The sequence below is a fragment of the Glycine max genome, chromosome 7, assembly GCF_000004515.6.
Source record: "Glycine max cultivar Williams 82 chromosome 7, Glycine_max_v4.0, whole genome shotgun sequence".
In the NCBI taxonomy this organism is placed as follows: domain Eukaryota; kingdom Viridiplantae; phylum Streptophyta; class Magnoliopsida; order Fabales; family Fabaceae; genus Glycine; species Glycine max.
This window is the reverse complement of record NC_038243.2, coordinates 13,714,326-13,735,337: the sequence shown is the minus strand read 5'-3', so window position 1 is coordinate 13,735,337 and position 21,012 is coordinate 13,714,326. Positions and strand designations below refer to the sequence as shown.

The window sequence follows — 21,012 nt, the reverse complement described above, 5'->3', positions numbered from 1 at the left end:
TGTCAAGATTAATTTTATAAAAATTTTATTCTCTTTCCTTAATTTATTAATTTTATATTTATATAAAATAACTTAGGAGGACACTAATTTTAAGATACTAAATTAATAATAATACGTTAGAGAGACTATATTTCTCATGCTCTTAGAGTAAAAATAATATGCATGGATATAGTGTAAATATTTTTTCATTTATAAACTATAATAAGTTTATTGAATACTAAAAGTCACGTCAAAGAAAGATTTTTAATTGACTGACTGTATAAATATAACATCTTTTATCCTGACAGTGAATATCCTTTAAAGTCAAAATTATAATTAAACTTAGTTATTGAAATTTAAAAGATAAAAGTAAAAATAAGATTTTACAATTTGAACTTTTCTATTTTTTTATTTTAAGAAAAAACATTAAACTAAGTGGATAAGCAACAGCAGCAGTAACAGAAGCAAAAAGGTTAAACCCCGAGACAAAAACCTCAAACTCAAAACTAACGACGACCCACCGAACCTAAGCACACAAACAGAGAGTTAGAGACGAAATCCTCATCTCACCAATGGCGAAGCTGAAGACGAGCATTGATTCATCGTTCTGGGACTTCAACGTGGCGTCCCCTCAGCTGCACGAAGGATGGGTCAAGTCCGTTCCGGGCGACCCGTTTCCGTTGGACGGCTCCGTCGCCAGCAGAGTGCTCCGGCCACGACAGCTCTCCGTCATCGGAAACGGGTTGCCTCTTCCCGTCATCGTTCCCTCGCTCTCTCCCACTTCGCCCAAGGACTTGGGTTCCTTCTGTCTCCAGTCCCTCCTCCTCAAACTAGCTAATCCTCGCTGGTATCTAACTAACCCTTTTTGACCCGAGGGTCCGTTCGGTAGAGTGGAATGAAAGTGAATTAAGATGAAAATTTTAAATTATAGTATCAAAGTGTGGGTAGCACATTATTTTACTGTTCATTTCACTTTTGTTTTCTGCTCTGTTTCACTGCAAACGAATGGAGGCACTACTTGGTCATGAACTATTTTTTTTTTTTTTTTTTATGATTGTGACCATTTATGCAATTTGGTTGATATTGGTGCCAAATGTGGTCTGCGGCATTTCACAATTGGGAGTTTGGGTTTTTTTTTTTTGTTTAGTTCTGAAGGAAAAGAGTCTTTGTTTTTATTATTATTCTGTTAGGGTAAGTTTATCTAGAAGCACTTTTAGGAGAAGAAAATAAAAAAGAAAAAAATAAAATGAGCTTCTCTCGTGTAGCTTTTTTAAAAGATGATTTTTAGCTTATGGAGAAGTTCTTTTCTTCTTCTAGAAGTGTTTCTGCATAAGCTTACCCAAACATACCCTATAATTAGAAGAAGAGTAAGTGTTTACAAATTTAGAAAAATAATACACGGACACCAATCTGCAAGGTTTTAAATTGTGACTTGATATTGTGGACAAATGTGACTGCATGAGCCTTGACTTTGCATCCAAAATGACAGTCGTGGACATTTTTTGGATACCTTCCCAATGTGCTATTAGATACCTAGAAAGAGATAAAGATTCGGTGGTTTGAATCTTATGGAGTCCTTTTGGATTTTTAGTGATGAGAAGGGAAGATGTCTCTTTTTTGAGTTCTATTTTGGAACTGGATGTGCTTTGGGTTGAAAATGAGGTAGAAGGGGAAGAGTGGTTTTAATTTTCCAACTTCCTAGGGTATATTTTTTTTTAAAAAAAATAGTTATTTTGAGGCACTGGAGAAAGCTATTTGTTTCTGCTGCTTCTTTTTTAAAATGTGAGTGATTAAGGTCTTTAGTGTTGGTTATATTCTTCTTTTTTTGAGTACTTATGTAGACAGAACTAAAATAAAAACTTTTATATGAAGTAGAAATTGTTTGATAATTCTCATTTGTTTTTAGCTTAAAAGAGATGGTTTGAGGATTAAGTAAGTACTTAAGGGAGTGTAGGTGTAACAGAAGCAAAATTGGCTCCTGTAAAGTAAATAAGGGTAAAATAATCTAAATTGTTGACGAAAAAGCCAACAACTAATATTCTAGCATATTCATGATTTGTTATGCATGTGCATGTAATGTCAATCCTTGATTTTCTTACCAACGATTGAGATTACTTATTTTACCCTGTATAATGAATTGCTCACCTTAGAGGAGTCTGATCCCATAGAAGCTGCCATATACATAATAGATAATAGAAAAGAAAAATGGGGTTTCACTGCTCCTAGTTGGATAGTAAGATGTTAGTGTAAAGGGTTCAGTTGAACTCTTTCTTTGGGTTCTCTTATACTTTATTCATGTATCTTTTTCTTATTATTTTCCGATAAATGTGAGTAATATATACAAAACATTAACATCATTTTAAATTCAACTCATCAATGTACTTATACAGCTTAATTATAACCAATACAGGTGGCTTACCATGACTGGACAGTTTCGTCCCAGGAAGCTGATTGCTGATGTTAAAAATGAGATCTCTAATGCTGAAGAATTTGATCTCTCCACAGTCAAGGATGTTGCGAAGCATTTCATTAACAAGTCACTTTATTCTTTCGGGTTAACCTCACAATTCGCTTTTCCTCCTTCAACATCCTTGCTGCTTGCTATAGAAGGCCATGGTGAAAAAGAAAGATTGCGCAGCAAAGTGATGGTTTTTCACAAGGCATGGATTTACCTGCTTGTTATAATTTTTCATTATCTGCTGTGAAATATTTTCCTGTTTGAATCGAAAATCAGAACACTTTTTTTTTTATTAATTATTATAAAAATATCACCTTGTTTTCATTTGTTTCTTGTTTTCAAATATTTGAATAGGATATCATCATAAAGCTTATCATTATTCAACTTATTTCATGGTTTCCTTTAGGTAGTCTCACTGACAGACATGCAATGTGATTAAAAAGCTTAATTGTATTCGTGAGTATGTTTGTCTTTGTTGTCATGTTTTGTTCTATCCTTTTAACGTAGTCTCACTGGTATGAAGGATTTATTTACCTTGTCCTTTGTTTGTACTCCATTCCTCTATTGAGCTGTCTTCATTCAGTAAAATGAGTATGTTTCTACTTACTCTTTTATCTATTTTTCATTAGAACTCCTTCATTCTCATGTGTATATAAGTATATTCCTCATCTCAATCTTTCTCTGTTATTGCATGTCATGCTTTTCTTTCATATATAATGAAGCATCTGAAAAGACAACATTCCTTGCAGCTTCCTGATCATGACCTTACGTTGGAAGCAGCATGGCCTCAATTATTTGTTGACCACAAAGGAAAATATTGGGATGTCCCTGAGTCTTTATCTGTTGATTTGTCATCCCTTGTGTCCGAATCTGGATTGCGATACCACATTGGGATGCATAAAAACAGTGTTAATCCCCAGGCAATGAATGCAACCAATGGTAACCCACCACTGTCTCTACTGCCAGGGTTATGTGCGAAGGTTGCCGTTAGTTATGAGAAGATCAAATACTTCTGGAGAGATAAGGGTGCTGCAGAACAAGAGAATGAAGAGGCGCTTCCATATGATGTGCGCCTTAAGGAACCTCATGCAGCAGTATCCGGAATTATTGGTAATTTCTCTAGATTGATGTGGTTATTACTGTTTGAGATGAGAATAAGTATGTTTACATAATGTCTCAGTCACTCTTTTTCATATTTGCAGTATTTGTTTTTACATGTTTCTTCATGTAATTGCTTTCATGCATACAACTTGTTTTTTTTTTTTCATTTCCCCTTTTTGTTTTCTTTCCTTTTTTTCTTTCATTTTGTTGAAATTATATGGCTCAGGTAGGAAAAAAAAGCAAAAGGGAGGAAAGGATACTTGCAGTACAATAAAATTATATCGATAAGCATGTTATGTTGTGATGCAAAATACAAAGCATTAAGAAATATAATGAAATACAAACGTTACTCCTTACAGATCATTTTGAGATCCTCTAAATTATTCTAAATTGCGATCAAGAGTCAAGACATTATAAGATATTTTCTATTAAATTTATTGTACAAGCAAAATCCAAACATGTTGATAGCGAGTGCTTTGTGTACGTAAGTTACAAAAAGTAGGCAGTTTTCATATATGGATACGAATGCATTTAAAGAATGCTTCACTGGATCATATATATTTCCCTTGATTAATTGATTTCCTTACTAACATTTTTTCATAATTGATGAATTGATGGATGATAGCTGGGCAGACAAGTTTGTGGAAATTATTTTATACTAAATTGTTTTGTTGCTGGTTCATAACACATTGTAGGTAGCACCTTTGCTTCCTGGATTTGGAATGGAAGGAGCTTGTCTAGCATTGATTCCAGAGAAGATCCAGAGGTGTCAACAAGCAAGAGATCTCGACATAATGCTGATTTGTTTGGCTCAGTTTGCTACTCCTTTCAGCATGGCAAATTCACAAAAAAATATGGGGACTTAACCAGGGTAGATGCTCGTTTAGATATATCTTCAGCTTCAGCATTTGCAAAGAAGATTCTGAATGGTTCCAGTAGTTCAACTGCTTATGTTAGTGAACAACCATCAGCCTCACCCCGGCTGAATTTAATCTTTCAACAGCAGGTACATTTTTTTCCCTCTTGATAAGAACAAGTATCTCCTTGTGTACATTAGTTTGAATGTCTTTTAATCAAGAACAAGTTTTAACTGCAAAACATGTTAATTGAGTAGGAAGAGTATTACAACAGTTCCCATCTGAACTGGTGTATATATAGCTTATCCAATAAAAGGAAAAGTCGAAGCTAAACATATCTATCTATTATGATATACAAAAGTTGAGACTCAAACTTATTGAACTTCTATAATTTAGCCACTTAAAGAAAATTTACAATTTTTTTTTCTCGGTTGGGTCCTTTTCATCTTTCTTTTAACAACTCTAAGTCTAAACCTTGTATATGACTGTAAATTGATAACTTTAATAACTTTAAACTTTATACATCCATGTCATTTTCAATAAGTCTCATTATGTCATTAACTCAGTATCATTACATTGGAAACCTATACTAAATTATAAACAAGTTGGAAACTAGTGTTTTAGGTTGCAGGATCAACTGTAATTTGTGCCATCGAAGGTCTTACAAAAGATTGTGTTTCTGACAGTCTTACATATATGTCACATAACTTCTCATACATTTGTTTAAGTTCAACAATGCTTTCATTTATTTTTCCTTTAATTCTATAGGGTGTATCATTACTATCATATGCGTCAAATATGATTTAAACTTCAATGCCTAGCCTTTTTTGAGTTTTTAAGATTTTATAGATTTTTGTTAGGCTTAAATATGTTCTAAGTCCCTCAAATATGAGGTCAATTTTTTTTAGTCCCCCAAATTCAAAACTGAACTTTTTAGTCCCTCAAAGTGAAAAAAAAAAAAAAATACATCTTTTAGTCCTTCCCTCAATATGGCATTAATGGGATGTGCGACTGACAGATGTTTTGCAATTTGTGGTGGTGTTTAGCCACCAGAAATTGATTTTAGCATTTTTGAACATCAAACACAATTTCTAGAATCTTGTAAAGAAAAAAAACTGCAATGCATTCCAAAATCCCAATTTCCAGATTTACACAAATCTGTTTTCTAGATTCACAACAATTTGAAACTCCCTTGTGAAACCATAAAACCCCCATCAGATTCCACAAATTCAACACTTCCAAATGTTTCCACAGTATGCTCTTTGCAATCAACCCCTCATCACTCATGACTACGATCTGGAGCCCCTTCCTCTTAATCCCATTCCCCAATGGCACCCTCCCCACCGGGGGCGCCTTTCAGAAATTAGGACTCGTGCACTAGGGGATTGAGAGAGGCTCATACAGAACACTTGATGAGATTGAGGAAGTGGAGGAGCACTTTTGTAATGCCTACTTTGCGAACGGCTATACGTGCCACCATGACCTCTGCCCCCGGAACGGAGATGTGGGGTGGTTCCAGTGCTGACACAATAAAACCCTCTAGAGCTCTGTGTGCAAGGGGGTTAGACTCTCACAAAATCACATCTCTCTTTCTGAATTTCAAGACATGCACGACCATTCCCCTGACCCTGACTGCCTCTACCTCTTCCTCATTCATGTCTCCAACCCTTTTCTTAAAACAATAATTAATCAGACCCTTAATGTATGAACACCAATCAATACAAAAATACGGTGAACATATTGATCAAAGAAAGGGGCCAAATAGCATAGCAGCAAATTTGTGGAGTTGTGGTTCGCAGTGTTCTCTTGTCGTTTTTTTTTTCTTTTCAATTGATTCTGGCGGTTTTACACCACCAAAAATTGTTTTAAAATTTAAAAATCCAAAATCAAATTCTAGCAGCTATATAAACCGCCATAAATTGTGAAACATTTTGTCACCTCACACAACTGGTTAATGTCGTCTTGATGGAAGGACTATAAAAAGCATTTTCCAACTTTGAGGGTCTACAAAATGCAGTTTTGAATTTGGGGGACTAAAAAAGTTTGACCTCATATTTGAGGAACTTAAAACATACTTAAGCCTTTTTTATATATTTTGTAGAGTATAATAGTATTTGATCAAGCAGGTATAGATTTAGCTCATTTGGTTATAATATTCATGATTATCATAGTAGGAACCGAAATTGTACACACCTAGGCTTACATTATTTAAGCAAACATCATGTTCTGAATACTGTAGCTGATTCACTATACCTATTATGATTCATTCATATAGGAAAAGAGAATAAAATGTTTAATTGTCCACTTGTAGGTTGCAGGGCCAGTTGTTTTTCGAGCTGATTCCCGGATTGCCCTCGAGTCTTTCGCCAGGAAAAACGGTGTGTCAGTTGAGGATTTCATTTGCAGCCTGAGTTACTCCTTGAAGGATCTTGAATCTGGAAAGATCGTTGCTTGGTACTCTCCAAAAAGAAAAGAGGGAATGGTTGAGTTTCGCATGTATGAGTTTTAGAAGAATGCAACCTTCACATTTTTGTAACTTGTGCTTAGAGACCCTTGAATGCAAGAAGCCCCACATCCACATGTTGCTTTAAAAGATTCATTTATTATTTAACATTTGATCTACTGAAACTCAGCATCATTGATTTTGTAATGCCAAAAAGTTTAGTTAGTTGCTTTGTTTTTTATTCATCTTTAGCAGCAGGACTAGCAAAGCCAGGTACATTTGACATATAAAATTCAAAGGTGAATCAAGATAGCACGCTTGAGATAGGGTGTAATGGGAGTTGTTATTGGCTCGTACTCCACCTTGAAATTATCTTTCTACCCCCAACTTCAAAATTCCTCACCCCTCCCTCTTCCCCTTCTTGGCATCCTTTTCCCCTTCTCGTTCTTACTTCTTTCGACTACCCGGCCTTTTCCCTTCTCTTTCTCCTTCTTCATTTTCCTTCCCCTTCTCCTTCTCTTTCTCATTCTCTTTCTTCCTCCCCAACCTAAACAAATGCTTCCCTTCTCATCCCTAACCTTTTTGTTCTCCCTTTCTATGTGCCTCCTTTGATTTTTTTTTTTTTTGGGGGGGGGGGGGGGGGGGGGGGTGGAATCATGATTTTGTTACTTTGTTTGGGTTTTGAACATCACAAACGGAATCACAATTCTACATTGAAACCATAATAGAATTGTGATTCCATTGTGTTCTGACATGAACCACAATGGAATCACAATTTTGTTGTTTGTTCTAGCATAAATTGTGGTTCATGCCAAAAAACACAACAGAATCGTGATTTTGTTGTGGTTTTCAGTATGAACCAAATTTCGTTGTGGGTTATTAAAGTTTTTTATTATTATTTTTAATAATTATTTTTTTGCTAATTTTATTAATAGTTTAATTGTTTTTCCTTTAATTTCAGATGGCTTAGACCAATCATGCTTCGTACTTGGTTGGACGCGATCCCTCTAATGAGGGCCTAGGCCCTTTACTTGAAGGGGAGGATGTTGGAGAGAGGCATCAAAGGATGACTGCCTCAGCACGTAGCCAACGACATTCGTCAGTAGAGCTAGAGCCAAAGCCAGAGTTAGAGCCACAGGCAATGACACGTGCATTTAACAGGATCATTGGACCTCCAGTTGGAGGAGGTCTAGTTGATTTGTCATTGATCCGATCTTACAGGGACCATTGTGTTGGTCATATATGGATTCGGCAGCCTCGTCCTTCCACCTGCCTATCGGAGAGATGACCATCACTCTGAATGATGTGTCATGTCTCTTGCACCTACTTATGACAGGCAGGCCCATTGATCATTCCTCTTCCACCTTCACTAGATAGGTTGTGAAAATTTTGGTCATGACTTGCCTTGGCATTCTGATGAAGGAAGAGGCTATAGCGACGAGAACCACAAGTGCTAGGGTTAGGTTGATGTGGCTAGCAAACCTATATCATCGATGCGTCTAGTCAAGAGCGTACATGTGGGCTGCCATAACTTATCTTTTAAACTTAATCACCAGTACAATAATTGTCGACAAGTCATCGATCCACGTGTACATTGTAACGATCCGCCTCGTCGCTACGATATCACCACTCTAAACCGCGAGAATTTCAATTTTTAAATGAAAACTCCATTAATTTACTTATGAAAAATTTAAGTAAATTTTTTTTCACGATATACATTCCCAAACGACGCACAATTGCTTAAATGAATACATACATACATACATACATATATATATATATATATATATATATATATATATATATATATATATATATATATATATATATATATATATATATATAGGCATAGTAACTCAGTACGCATCATTCACATAATGGAAAGTAAATTTGTTCATACATACACCTAAATCTATAATTTACATCCTCAATTCAAAAAAAAATTATGTAACCAACTACGAAAGAGTTTATTAACAAAACACACCTCTCTCCCAAAATAATCTCAATGTCATAACGTCAGTTTGACGGCTCCACAAAAGAATCTCACTTCTCGTACTCTGTTATTCTGCTCTCACGAACAAAGGTTCGTGTTCATCACAGGTACCAACCACACGGTACAAAAATTGTGAGGGGTGAGTTTATCATAAAACAAGTTAATACAAAAATCAAATAATCATAATTATTAAGAAAACATTATCAAATACCATAAACATCCATTAGTCCAATATACACTCAACAAGTAGTCGTCATTCATCCATAGTTTCAATCAATCATGCTCAGTATGATACATGCACCTGACTTCAACTCTCAAATGCAATGTGATACCATCCCCAAGGAAATAGTCTAATCGTGTCCACACAACACTCTTACTTAGAAAAATTAGGCAGTAAGTGTTGAGGTCACCCTGTCATGCACAGGCAACTCCCCTCCCCCCTCCCCCTCCCCCCCCCCCCCCCCCCCCCCACACACACACACACACGATGATCAGCCAGAGTCTCAAGAGAGTTTCAAACCAAGTGACATGCCCCCAAGTACAAGTATTTTTTCTCATAAAAAACTACGAGTACTTTGAAAACCTAATAAAATGTTTCTATCATAGTTTTCTCTCCAAAAATGCAAGTATGCTCTACACTTACTCTTCTAAGAGATCTTGTATATTAGAAAGCTTCTGACTTGTGAACAACAACGATCTTCTTTATCTTAGAACACCATTTGTGAGACTGGATTGCATCTTTATCTTAAAGGATGACTTGAATATAGGACTCAAATGCTATAAAATAAATACGTTTAGTTGAACTTAATTTTAAAAAATAATTGCTTAAAAGGCTTTAAATTATTTGGTAAGTAAGCTTATAAATTAATTTTACCAAGCATACATTAGTGCTACAAAACTTCACCTTGCTACAACAACATGAAGACACTCACGAACTTTAGTGTCCAGCTCATGTGACATGATCGTGGTAACGATTATTAACATTGATAGAGATACAAAATTCTCACTTTCAATAAAACAAAATAAAAAGATTGGGTATCAAAATACAAAATCTTTAAACAATATATGAGGTTAATCTGTATGTTCCCCAAATTATATGGGAAAATATTTTGTCAAAAGTAAACTAAAACGAACATTCACCTACAAAGAAAAAGCAATAATACTATTAGACACTACTCGATCTCTTTTAAACCCTAACATGCACCCCACATAGCTTGGTTACTTCATTATTTGAAGGCATGTTATTAGTGGAATTTATCCTCGGCAGTTGCATTTCAAACTGCATGGATTTTGGCGTTCGAAATATTACATTTATTTTATAAAAATTATAAATAATTATGTACTGTTAACTGCACCTGGTGGTGCAGCAAATGAAATTTTACCTTATACTATTGGAAGGAGTAGAGCACAACAGGCATCTTTATAAGTAGAGTTTTGAATCAGAAACTACCTGGGGAAAGCAAGTTATTGTAACATAGAAAGATAAAATTTTAACACCAATGAATAAAAATGGTTTATTCTACTAAAAATACATTTGTCAAAGATATATCATAAAAAGGATTGCTCCCGTTTTGTCTCATACAGTGGCAAACCCTACTCAACCACGGCCAATAAGTCACTTGCTTTACAGAAGCAGTGTTTTGCATCAGTCCCCAAATCCACCTGATAAATTAGGATGACAAAAGCATTTGATTAGTAATGGCATTAGAATGCTTAATGCTATCAGTTTTAATCAGGTAAGTTGTGACTTTCTTTTCTAGTGACCGAAAAGACAATCACATTGCTAACCAGGCAGTGTTTGAACAGAAATATTCAATTCATCAATGCAATCACAAGTATTCACAAGAAAACAGTAATTTATAACTGGAAACAACAGCCCTAATAAGTTGCCATTATCTTTCAGGAGACTGAAAGGAAAGGACATGACAAAGAAAGAGTAGAAAAGGCAACAGCATAATATAATGAGGTCAAAACCCAATTTGTGAGTACAGTTTGTGCACACAATCATTGCCATGAAAATTTTGCATGAAATGGAGCTGGAGAAAGAAGTGAGGACATCAATGTCCAATAAAGGAAAAGAAAGTAAAAAGATTGTTTCATAATTTGTCACAGGTCAAAGACAATTTCATCAAATATATCGGACATATCACCTTAAAAATAAGATGAAGTTTTAAAACGTTTTCCAGACAAGAGTAACTTAGCATCAAAACAAATATGAGATATAATGAAGACAAACAAGAACATAAAATGTTTTGGCATGGCATTTGTTCTAATCTTGGCTACCCCATGTTTGAAGCATGTGGGTCAGAAGTAAGTATTTTCCCCAGAAGTTGTTCTTCTGAATTCTGATACATATATTCCTTTGGTCAGTGATTAATTCACCAAAAACTTTTAATAGATTTACAACTTTGAATACTATTAGATACATAACACCTATAAAATAAATATTTAAAGTCCCTTACCTCATAAGCATTCATGTCAGTGAATAGTACCTGCGAAAGAAAAATTATAGTTTACATTTGGAACAAATTCCAACAAGCTCAAATGATTCAAACAATTCTAGATTCTTTTTTTCTCTTTAAATTTAGATTACTTGAACCAAAGCAATGCATAAAAATCTTTGTTACATTTATTCAAAATATTTCCTACTTTGGATTGTAAAAATATTGATAATTGATGATTTTCACTTAAAATGTGATTCCATCTGTTTTTTTAGTCTTTTGGTTAGGATTTATATCATATGTATGTATCTTGTGTGCATATAAATTCAGCTGCCATCCTCAGGTAATTCATAAGCTGGTCTGCCCATTAAAAAGTTGATATCAAATCTTCAATATGACCGAGTGGCTTTAGTTTGTTCTTCGTCAAACCACAGGGTGAAGCTCAAAGGTCTCTCTTCCATGACAGAGCATGTTACATATAAAAAATAAAACCACATGAGCTTCACCTAAAAGCTATAGCTTTTAGGAGAGTTGGTCCTTAAAACATTAATTTATGATGTAATTGTAAACTTGGAACTAGGATTTGTAATTGGGATTTAAGGATTAATTATCAACAATTCTAGAACTCATGGTTACTTGCTTTGGATGATTCTTGGGATGTCCTAACCCTGGTTAGATTCCGACTTTATATTTGAATCACCTATATAAGCATATTAACAGCCTCAAGGATGTTAGTGTATCAACGAAATTGAATATTGACAATTTTTTAGATTATTCTTGTCTTTTGCCCATTTCTAGTTCACCTCCTTCATGGTAATTAAACTTGTACCTTTGTTCCAGCCTTTAGTTCTCCAGCCTCAGCACCAACAGTTAGGATCTGAAACAAACATGAAAGAAATGATCATATTATATCCAAAACACACAAAAACAAGAGAAGAATTAACAGACCCAAAATACCAAAGTTATCTATGTCTACTTACTCTCCCACAAGATATCGCTCAAATTTAACAGCTGACTTGGGCAGCAAAACTCCACCAACTGTTTTCTGGAGCAAAAAACAAGCACAAATCAGCTATGCAGGCAGTGCACAATGGCATCAAGTATACTGGGGCTGAGGCAGAGTTCTCAGTCTCAGCATCAGCAAAGCATTCTTAATTTCTCACAAGCTTCAAGCATATAGTGAGATAAAAAATATAATGTCAATGGCGAGTGTCACAGGATATTAGAGAAACCACCATTTCATAGCAACCAATGGCTGAAGAACACTGTCACCATATAGAGGCCAACCACAAGCACAAACTCTATTCCTTATAGCAGATAGATAGCCACCCTTATGCTATGTAAGCTTGTGTGACCAGTGCAACTGAACCTTAAATAGGACTCATTTGGTTACCCGTTATCTGGTCAACCATATTCTTCTAACAACTCCATTCATGCTTTCATGTTAATATAGAGAAATTTATTTGAAACAACTCAGCACTGGCAAAACAGCATCTTCAACTAAAGGCTGATGATTAATGAACCAACATGTCAACAACTAACATGTATCAAAAAATAACTTGGGAAATTCTCATGAACTATGGGACCGTTTGTTTCACGAACTATTTATTTATTCCCAGGATCATGGGATTGGGAAAATTTATTCCAATGATTGTTATGAGGTAATAAAATAATTATTGCAAGATATATCACACATTTTTTGAAATATTCGGGAATAACATTCCCATGTCATATTCCTGGGAAAGGATTAGACATTAGAGAAATAGTCCGTGAAACAAACGCCCCCTATGAAATTAGAGCTCAGAACTAATACCTCCCAGCATCATGATAGTCTGCCATTCTACATAAATGATACATATAAGTAACCCTTTCATCAAATTAAGTCACCTACTTGGCATCACAGCATTACATCTGCATTTCCTAAATAGGCTTTAGAGCATATCTTATACTCTATAACTTCTACTAACAAAATTCCTTTACTTCTGTTCTTTAGCTACTAGCCTACTATTACACGTGAGCATAAAAACAGCCAACTTATAATGACACATTTAAATAGAAATTACCTATCCTAAACAGCACCATTGGGTCTCACTAACAGGTGAACATGGATGTTTTAGTTTTTACTGACACTGACACAACAGAAAACCAAGCTGAGGACATTGTATGAAGAAACCTCAGAATATCTTTTAAAGCACTTCACATGTGCACAAGTGGCACCAATATTCTGGAGCACATACAAAGGAATATTCAATTGATAATACATTAGCACACCACCAACGTAACACAACTCGTTATTGTAATACAAGGACAAAAAAATTCATTTCATGGCACAATCTTATCAAATTTCTCAAAGTCACATCAAAATGAAAGTTAACCAAATAAAGAAGGCTCACAAAGGAGTTTAACATTCAGCCTTACATTCTGATAAAGACCATAATAATTAGTACATGTGCTAGCAATTCCAAATTTCCAAGATTTAGAAGCCATCAAATGGGAAAATAACCAATAGTTTGAATCTGATATACTATAAGAATAAGAATAAACAACACCCCTAGTAAAAAAGATTTGGTTTTTGGATAAGTATATAGCATACATCTGATAGCTCCTCCAAACGAACAAGAACTCTATCAGCCTGAGGTACAACCTGCAGGCCAAAATCATCAAAACTTAGACGCAACAAAAATTGAACTTTTTTAAATTTAAAATATGGGAAATGAAAAGGGAATTAGTGGGTTGGTGTAGGCTACAACTAAAACCAATTCCAAAAGCCTCTTCAGAAAAGGAAAAGAAAAAAACCTTAGTGGGTTCCCATTTTTTGGTAATTGCATTGATCTTCAGAGAGCTCCTCTGCAAAACTGCATGAGACCCAGACGAGAAAAGGTTAAGAAATTGTATAAGATGTTGAATTTGGTGAACAAAAATGAAACTTTAGGTGAATTGAATATACATACATGAGGGTCTCTTGTCAGAGAAAGTGATGGCATTAGTTTTGTGTAGGAAGGGAGTTGGTAGGGTGAGAAACGTTGATGCCATGGATAAGAGTGAAGAGACCAAACAGCAGTTCGAGGGAGCAAAGAATGGATTAAGGAAACGAGGTTAAACCCTCTTAGGTTTATCTAAAGTGTTGCTAAAGGCCAAAGAAAAGACAAGGTGCGTTCCCAAAAAATGTATGGAAAGATTTGAGAAACTACTAGAACCAGACTTTAAAGAAATAATTTTCCGTTTTAACCATTAGTTTGGTTTAAGAGAGATAAAAAAAATAGAAAATTATGTAGATAGGAAAAGTCATGAGATAAAAGAAAAAGATTTTAAATTGTTTGAAATAAGAAAAACATGAAAGGAAGATAATAGAACGACGGAATTTTTATTATTTATTTGGTTGAAAAGAAGATAATCAGACTCTATTTCAAAGTGTGTGAGTTGTTATAAATTTTTTGTATTTGATTATCACAAAAAAATATTAAAAATAAAAAATAATTTTTATTGAATAAATAATTACCTATTTGAAATAAATATGAATTAAAAAAATATAATATTAATATCATTCTTGTGTTTCATTTTATTTTAATATATATTTATTAAAATAAACTTATATATATTAATATACTGTTATTTGATAAATAAAATAAATAAATATGAATTTATGTAAATATTATATATTTTAAATTGAATTTATATACATTGTTAATATAACATACTTTTTTAGGAGAATATAAAATACCTTAACTTATACATTCAATAACTATTTATTTTATTAACATATTGTTGTTAACGGGGATTAAGTCACAAAATGATTAAATTTCGTTAAATATTTGTATATATTCTTAATTACTAGTGATGTGAAGCCATGACAAGAAGATATTTATTGTAAATAACAAAAAAAAATTTATATTATTATGTGAGGTTAATTAGATCAATCACAAGATATTATTTGATTTAAAAAGATTAAGTTTAGGAATATTATTTATAATGAAAATTTTCTTAACAACTTCTTTCAATGCAATTTACACTTTTTGCTAATTATTTCAAGGACATTCTTTTTATACATATCCAAATTATCATAATTGATTTGAATAAATGATCGATTTTACTCCTAAAAGTGTAAGAAGTTATCAATTTAATCCTGAAAATAATAAAATAACAAAAAGATCCTTAAAGGTCTGGATGAGTGACAAATTGCTTTTTCATGGATCATTTTATCATTTTATTACTTTTAGGAACTAAAATAACCACACATTACACTTTCAAAAATAAAATTGGTCATTTATCCTAATTGATTTTCTATAATCTTTTTAAAAATAATGTCACATCAATACATATAAAGTCACATATTATTTTTCTTGTATGATCACGTATTTATCTTAATATATTTTTTTTACTTTTACCTTTTTTTGTTGTCTATTTAAAATCCAATATTAACTATAATAGAGTTTAGTTTGCTAGAGACAGGGAGAGCAACATGAAAACGTAACTTTGAAGCTTGAAAAAATTGTCTTTTACATGCTAAACTCTCTTGAGTGACATTTGTATTAATTGTTGTATTGTGTGTTGCATCTTAGTATCTATCTTTTCATATGTGCATCATGCATCATCATGTAGGAGTAAGAAGAAAGGTTCTAAAGTTAGAAATTTTCTTTTGTGTTTAAAACTCTTTGTTTTAATTTTTACAAGCTGATTGTAATTGATTACACAAGTATTTGTAGCTTGCAGAGAAGTTTTCATATGAGTTTAATCGATTACAGACTTATCATAATCGATTACACAATTCTTTTTGAGATAATGATTGGTTTTTTAGGAGTCTCTACTTTAATCGATTACCAGGTGATTGTAATCGATTACTTCTCTCTTAAAAAGTATTTTTGAAGTGATCAAGAACACTTTAATTGATTACATAAAGAATCTAATCGATTACATTGTTCTTGAAAGTTTTCCATATTTTGGGAAGAAGACTTTAATCGATTGAAATGATAATATAATTGATTACTTCTTCGAAGTAATTGATTACATTGTACATTTAATCGATTACAGACATTTATAACTATTTTTTCTATGGATAGCCACCTTGTGTTCTCACTTCAAGTGTGGAAAAATTAAGTGTGAAATTATATGAGCTGAAGTAAGTAATAAAGAGAAGAAAAAAAATGCTTAGATACAATGTGACTCACAACTTCTAATCTTTGATTATGAAGATCCTATTGTGAAAAGTGAGTTGTGAAAATTCTCTTGAGTTCAAGAAGACACTCATTCATTCAAGCAAGAATCTTGCATATGATTGATCAGGTTGTCTTTCTTTGACTCTACTTTTTTCATGTGGTTTACACATTGTTAGTTTGTACATGATCTGAAGGCAAGGCAGGCTAGAATAGATTTTTCTAGTTTGGGTTAAAGGTAGGTTTCTCTTAGGCTCTTATTCACAGAAGACCCAAGGGTTGGGTACCTTAGTCTCTTTTTCTGGGTAGGAATTGAGATTGCTTGTAAGAATTCTATATGCATAGTGAAAATCTAATTCAGGTTGAATTAGATAACTAGACTAGTTTCTCTAGAGATAGAAAGTGAACCAGTATAAAAATTGGTGTACTTATTCTCTTGCTCTTATCTTTCTTTCTCATTCTGGTCTTGATCAATTTACTAAAACTTAAAGAAAATATTTTTTAAAAGAAAGAACTTTAACAAAGTATTTTGTGTAAAGGATGATTGATTAAATATTGGTTTATCAAAAGTTTGTGATACAATCCGTGGAAAAAACATTCTCTGATTTTAAAAAGTCTGGTTTGATTTAGAAACCAATTCACTCCCTCTTGGTTTGTGAGCTCCATCATCTTCTTCATAGTTAAATGGATAAATAATTTTTTCCTATGAGTTTGTGCATTTATCTATTTTAGTCATCTTGTTTGTATCATGTTAATGACATAATTGTTAATTGTTAACTTTCCATCATTTTTTAATATGGATTGCAAATATTAAAACATTGATACATTTAAAACATTTTCTCCCATTTTTACTTTTAAATTCTAATCATTTTTTTCTTGTCTATATATTCTTACTTCTACTTGAGCCAAAATCCTTTATTTTCAACTGTTATCTCAAAACTATATATTCTTACTTCTACTTGACAACCACCTATTGTATACCAAAGTAACAAATAATAACTCACAACTAAAATAAGATATAAGAAAAGAGCATCTGAAATCACAATGGACAAGAAATGAATTTTGTTAAGTAGAAAAATTACAACAACTACTAAGAGAACTTAAAAAGAGAAACAAATTTCTCTCTTAGTAACAAAGCAAAGAGAAAGAAAAGACGAATTGATTTGGGATGCAAACCAAGGAACCACAAAGCTTCTTCTTATATTAAAAAATGGAAGCTCAAATGCCTAAACACACTGATGTGGGACTTGCACTACTCAACAATCTCTCACTTGAAGATTATGATTGAGTCAATCATATCTTCACACCATTCTTTTTCCTTTGTCATTCCATGTTGCTTACATTTCCAATAGGCTATAAGAGGATCGACACCATGTAAATTTGTCAGTGTTGACCGACTTTGTCATGACATTTGCTAGGTTGTCTTTAGTGTGAATCTTTTGCATGTCTACACTTCATTCCTCTACTACTTCCCGAACAAAGTGATATTGAACTCCTATGTGTTTTGTCCTAGAATGAAAGGCTAGATTTCTTGCAATATACAAGGTATCACAATACACAATAGTCTTCTACTGCCTATGCCCAAGTTCTTCCAATAGCCTTTGAATCCATATAGCTCCCTTGCATGCCTCGGTAGCTGCCATGTATTCAGCTTCTATAGTAAATAGGGCTACAACAGTTTGTAATTTGGATAACCAACTCATTGTCCATCCTGCAAGTGTAAACATATATCCAGTAGTAGATTTCCTTTTCTCAAGGTCACCAACATAATTTGATTCGACATAACCTTCAACAACAAAGTTTGGTCCTCTAAAACATAATGCAACATTTAAGGATCCTTTGATGTATCTAATGAGCCTCTTCACAACACTCCAATGCTCTCTACCAGGGTCTGCCATAAGGTCTTGTGCATATCATGGCATACTGATTGAGCATTTGTAGTTTAGTATTTTTTATTCTTTTTAGCTCAATTAACACCTCTTTGACCTTTATTTTCTCACTTTAACTTAGTTTTGGTCTTAAGTAAATGATTGAGCTTAATTGATAATTGCGGCTTATTTTTAGATATTTGTGCTTACTTGACCTATTTTCCTTGTGCAAGGCTTATAGGACACTACAAAACTCCAAATGGAGCATGTGAGCATTCTATGCAAAGATAAGAAAAAGATCTTCAATTTTCTCAAAAACAAGTTTGGGCCAATTCTGCCATTTAGAGGGTCAAATTGGGCTTGGAAGTCTGAACCTTTGCACTTGAATAATTGGGCTGCGAATTTGGACTTTACTTTGTGTAATTAGTTTAATTAGGTAGATTAGATGGGCCTAATCAAGGTCCATCCCTTCCTTATGAGTAGTAATTGTATATATTAGTGAAAGTTAGTTAGTTACTTCATTTTGTACCAAAAGCAAATTTAGTTACTTGTTCTACAAGCTTTAGAATCAAAATCATTTCTCTCTTTTTCTCTCATTTGTTCTTCATTCTTCTTCCTCTTTTCATTTCTGTTCTTCTTTTTTCTTGCACAAATTTCATGGATCTTCCATTGATGATAATCATTGAAGGATAAATAATTAATCAATCCAAGGATCCACTCCAAGTAAAGCTGAATTTGAGTTTTGGTTTAGTATTTCTAATTTGTGTGAATGTTCATCTTTTTCTTCAATCCTATTTTTGATTTTCATGATTAAGAATATGCTTAGGATTGAAAAATAATTAGGTCAAAGGTTCATTTCCTAATTTTGAACTTAATCGCAGATTGATTGGATGATATTCTAACCTAATTTGCAATTTTAATGAATTTAGGGATTAATTCGATTGAACTAACTCTAATGTCATTCATTGAACATTCACAACTTGATCATTCTCTATAGAACTGTGATAATTTGATTTGGTGAATTAGATTGATGATTTTGAATATGTTTTACAACCTATTTGTGTAAGTATGTGTTATGCAACTAAAAGTTTATTTCAGTTTAGATTTCACATTTTTGTTCTATGTTTTCACATTTCTTTCTCGTGCCTACAAACTATTTGTTAAAATTCTCATTGTTGTTTATAAGTGAATTAAAGTAGAAACTAAGTTGAATCATATCTTTGAGTCGACCTTAGTTAATCATGTATTACAGACTTTCCTAGTTTTATTCCCCACACTTTATCTTTTGCACTCCTGGGCAACTAAAAGGAAGACTAAGAAAAAGAAATCAAACTAAAAAAAAACACAACTAAAAGGAAGGTATAAACAAGGAACACATATTTTCAATGGATCATAACAATGCAAAAAAATGAGAGATGGAAAATGAAAGAATTGTCTCAAGGTAACAAGCAATCCATAAACACATAACACAAAAGGCAAAGTAGACAAGTAGTCATATCAAAATTAATAATGTATCATGGTAATAGAAATCTCTCAAAGAACAACACTCAACCTCACCAAAGGCATGGGTTTGTGTTTACACTCAAGCACCACATGTAACTAGCACATCCAAATTTTGACAAGACTCTAATCCATTCAACTTGCAATACACATGCATCAAAAGGACTTTTATTGGTTTGTCATGTATGGCTTAGGTAAGGGAGGATATGAAAAGGATATTTAGGATAAAAATAAGGGAAAAGAAGGGCAATGGGGAGTATGTTAACAAGTAAAAAGAGGGTTAGAAACAAAGAAACAAAGTGGAGAACAACAAAATTAAAATAACAAGTACTTACAAGAATGAAAGTGAACCACAACACATTTTTCTTTCCATTTTTTTTCTTTTCTTTGTTTGTACAATTTTTATTTTTGAACTTTTTCTTTTTATAAATCCATATTTTTCTCTTTTCTTTTATTCTTTTTTTTTCCTTTTCAACAAGTCTCAACAAAATGAAATAACGAAAACAAATGAACTTTCATAAAGCAAAGTAGAAATCCCCCACACTTGTTTGAAACCCACTCCCAAAACAATTCCAAGGCCTCTTTTCTCCCTAAAGTTTAGGACAACATGGTTTTCCATTTTTTGGCTTGTAATGAGCTACAAAATGAAAGAAGGAGTTAAAGGCTCAAAGAGGGTGACAATGGATATCAATGCAAGATAGGTTTATTTGGCTAGTGGCTAAAAGAAAGAAGGCCTAGATCATCTCAATCAATGCATGTGCAACAAGGAATGATAAAAAAGGCAAGACAAAACCTAGAGTAATCTAGCACAAGGGTGAAATCACACATGAAAGAGCATGAATGGGATAATGCAATTCATCCACAAAATCCCAAACTCACAAGGCATCATTCTATCACACATGATCCACCTCAAATTTTTTTCAAGCCTACTTATCACTTCCACAATTGCAACAATTTTTCACATCAAGCATGAAACCTCTCAACTAAAAAATGGTACATCTCTCACAATTTATACAAGTTAGAAATCCTATGAAAAACATGAGAAAATGCCTAAATTCAACAAAAAAACATTAGAAAACATAAACTGCAAAATCTGTATTTTTTTATTTTCTGTATGTAAAAACAGTAAAAAAACAAAACAAAACAGAAAATAGAAAACAGAAAACAACAACAAAATAGAAACAATATACAAATACAGAAAAACAGACAAAACAAAATACAA

At 33.2% G+C, this 21,012-nt stretch overlaps 2 protein-coding genes across 3 annotated transcripts; one reads left to right on the top strand and one right to left on the bottom strand.

Annotated features, from left to right (window-relative positions):
• Window positions 1-435: 435 nt before the first annotated feature.
• LOC100792226 (protein TRIGALACTOSYLDIACYLGLYCEROL 4, chloroplastic) lies at window positions 436-7,063 on the top strand. The gene is made up of 5 exons (XM_003528963.5): window positions 436-826; window positions 2,390-2,639; window positions 3,187-3,547; window positions 4,234-4,544; window positions 6,707-7,063. Exons 1-5 carry the CDS (start codon window positions 552-554, stop codon window positions 6,902-6,904), a joined length of 1,395 nt encoding a protein of 464 aa, XP_003529011.1. The 5' UTR covers window positions 436-551; the 3' UTR covers window positions 6,905-7,063.
• A 3,253-nt stretch (window positions 7,064-10,316) lies between these two features.
• Window positions 10,317-14,456, bottom strand: LOC100500567 (uncharacterized). Of its 2 annotated transcripts, NM_001249277.2 has the most exon segments (7): window positions 10,317-10,493; window positions 11,294-11,323; window positions 12,102-12,149; window positions 12,249-12,317; window positions 13,866-13,916; window positions 14,069-14,127; window positions 14,224-14,356. In NM_001249277.2, coding segments are annotated over 7 exon segments (408 nt in total). In that variant the 5' UTR covers window positions 14,306-14,356; the 3' UTR covers window positions 10,317-10,424.
• Window positions 14,457-21,012: the final 6,556 nt, after the last annotated feature.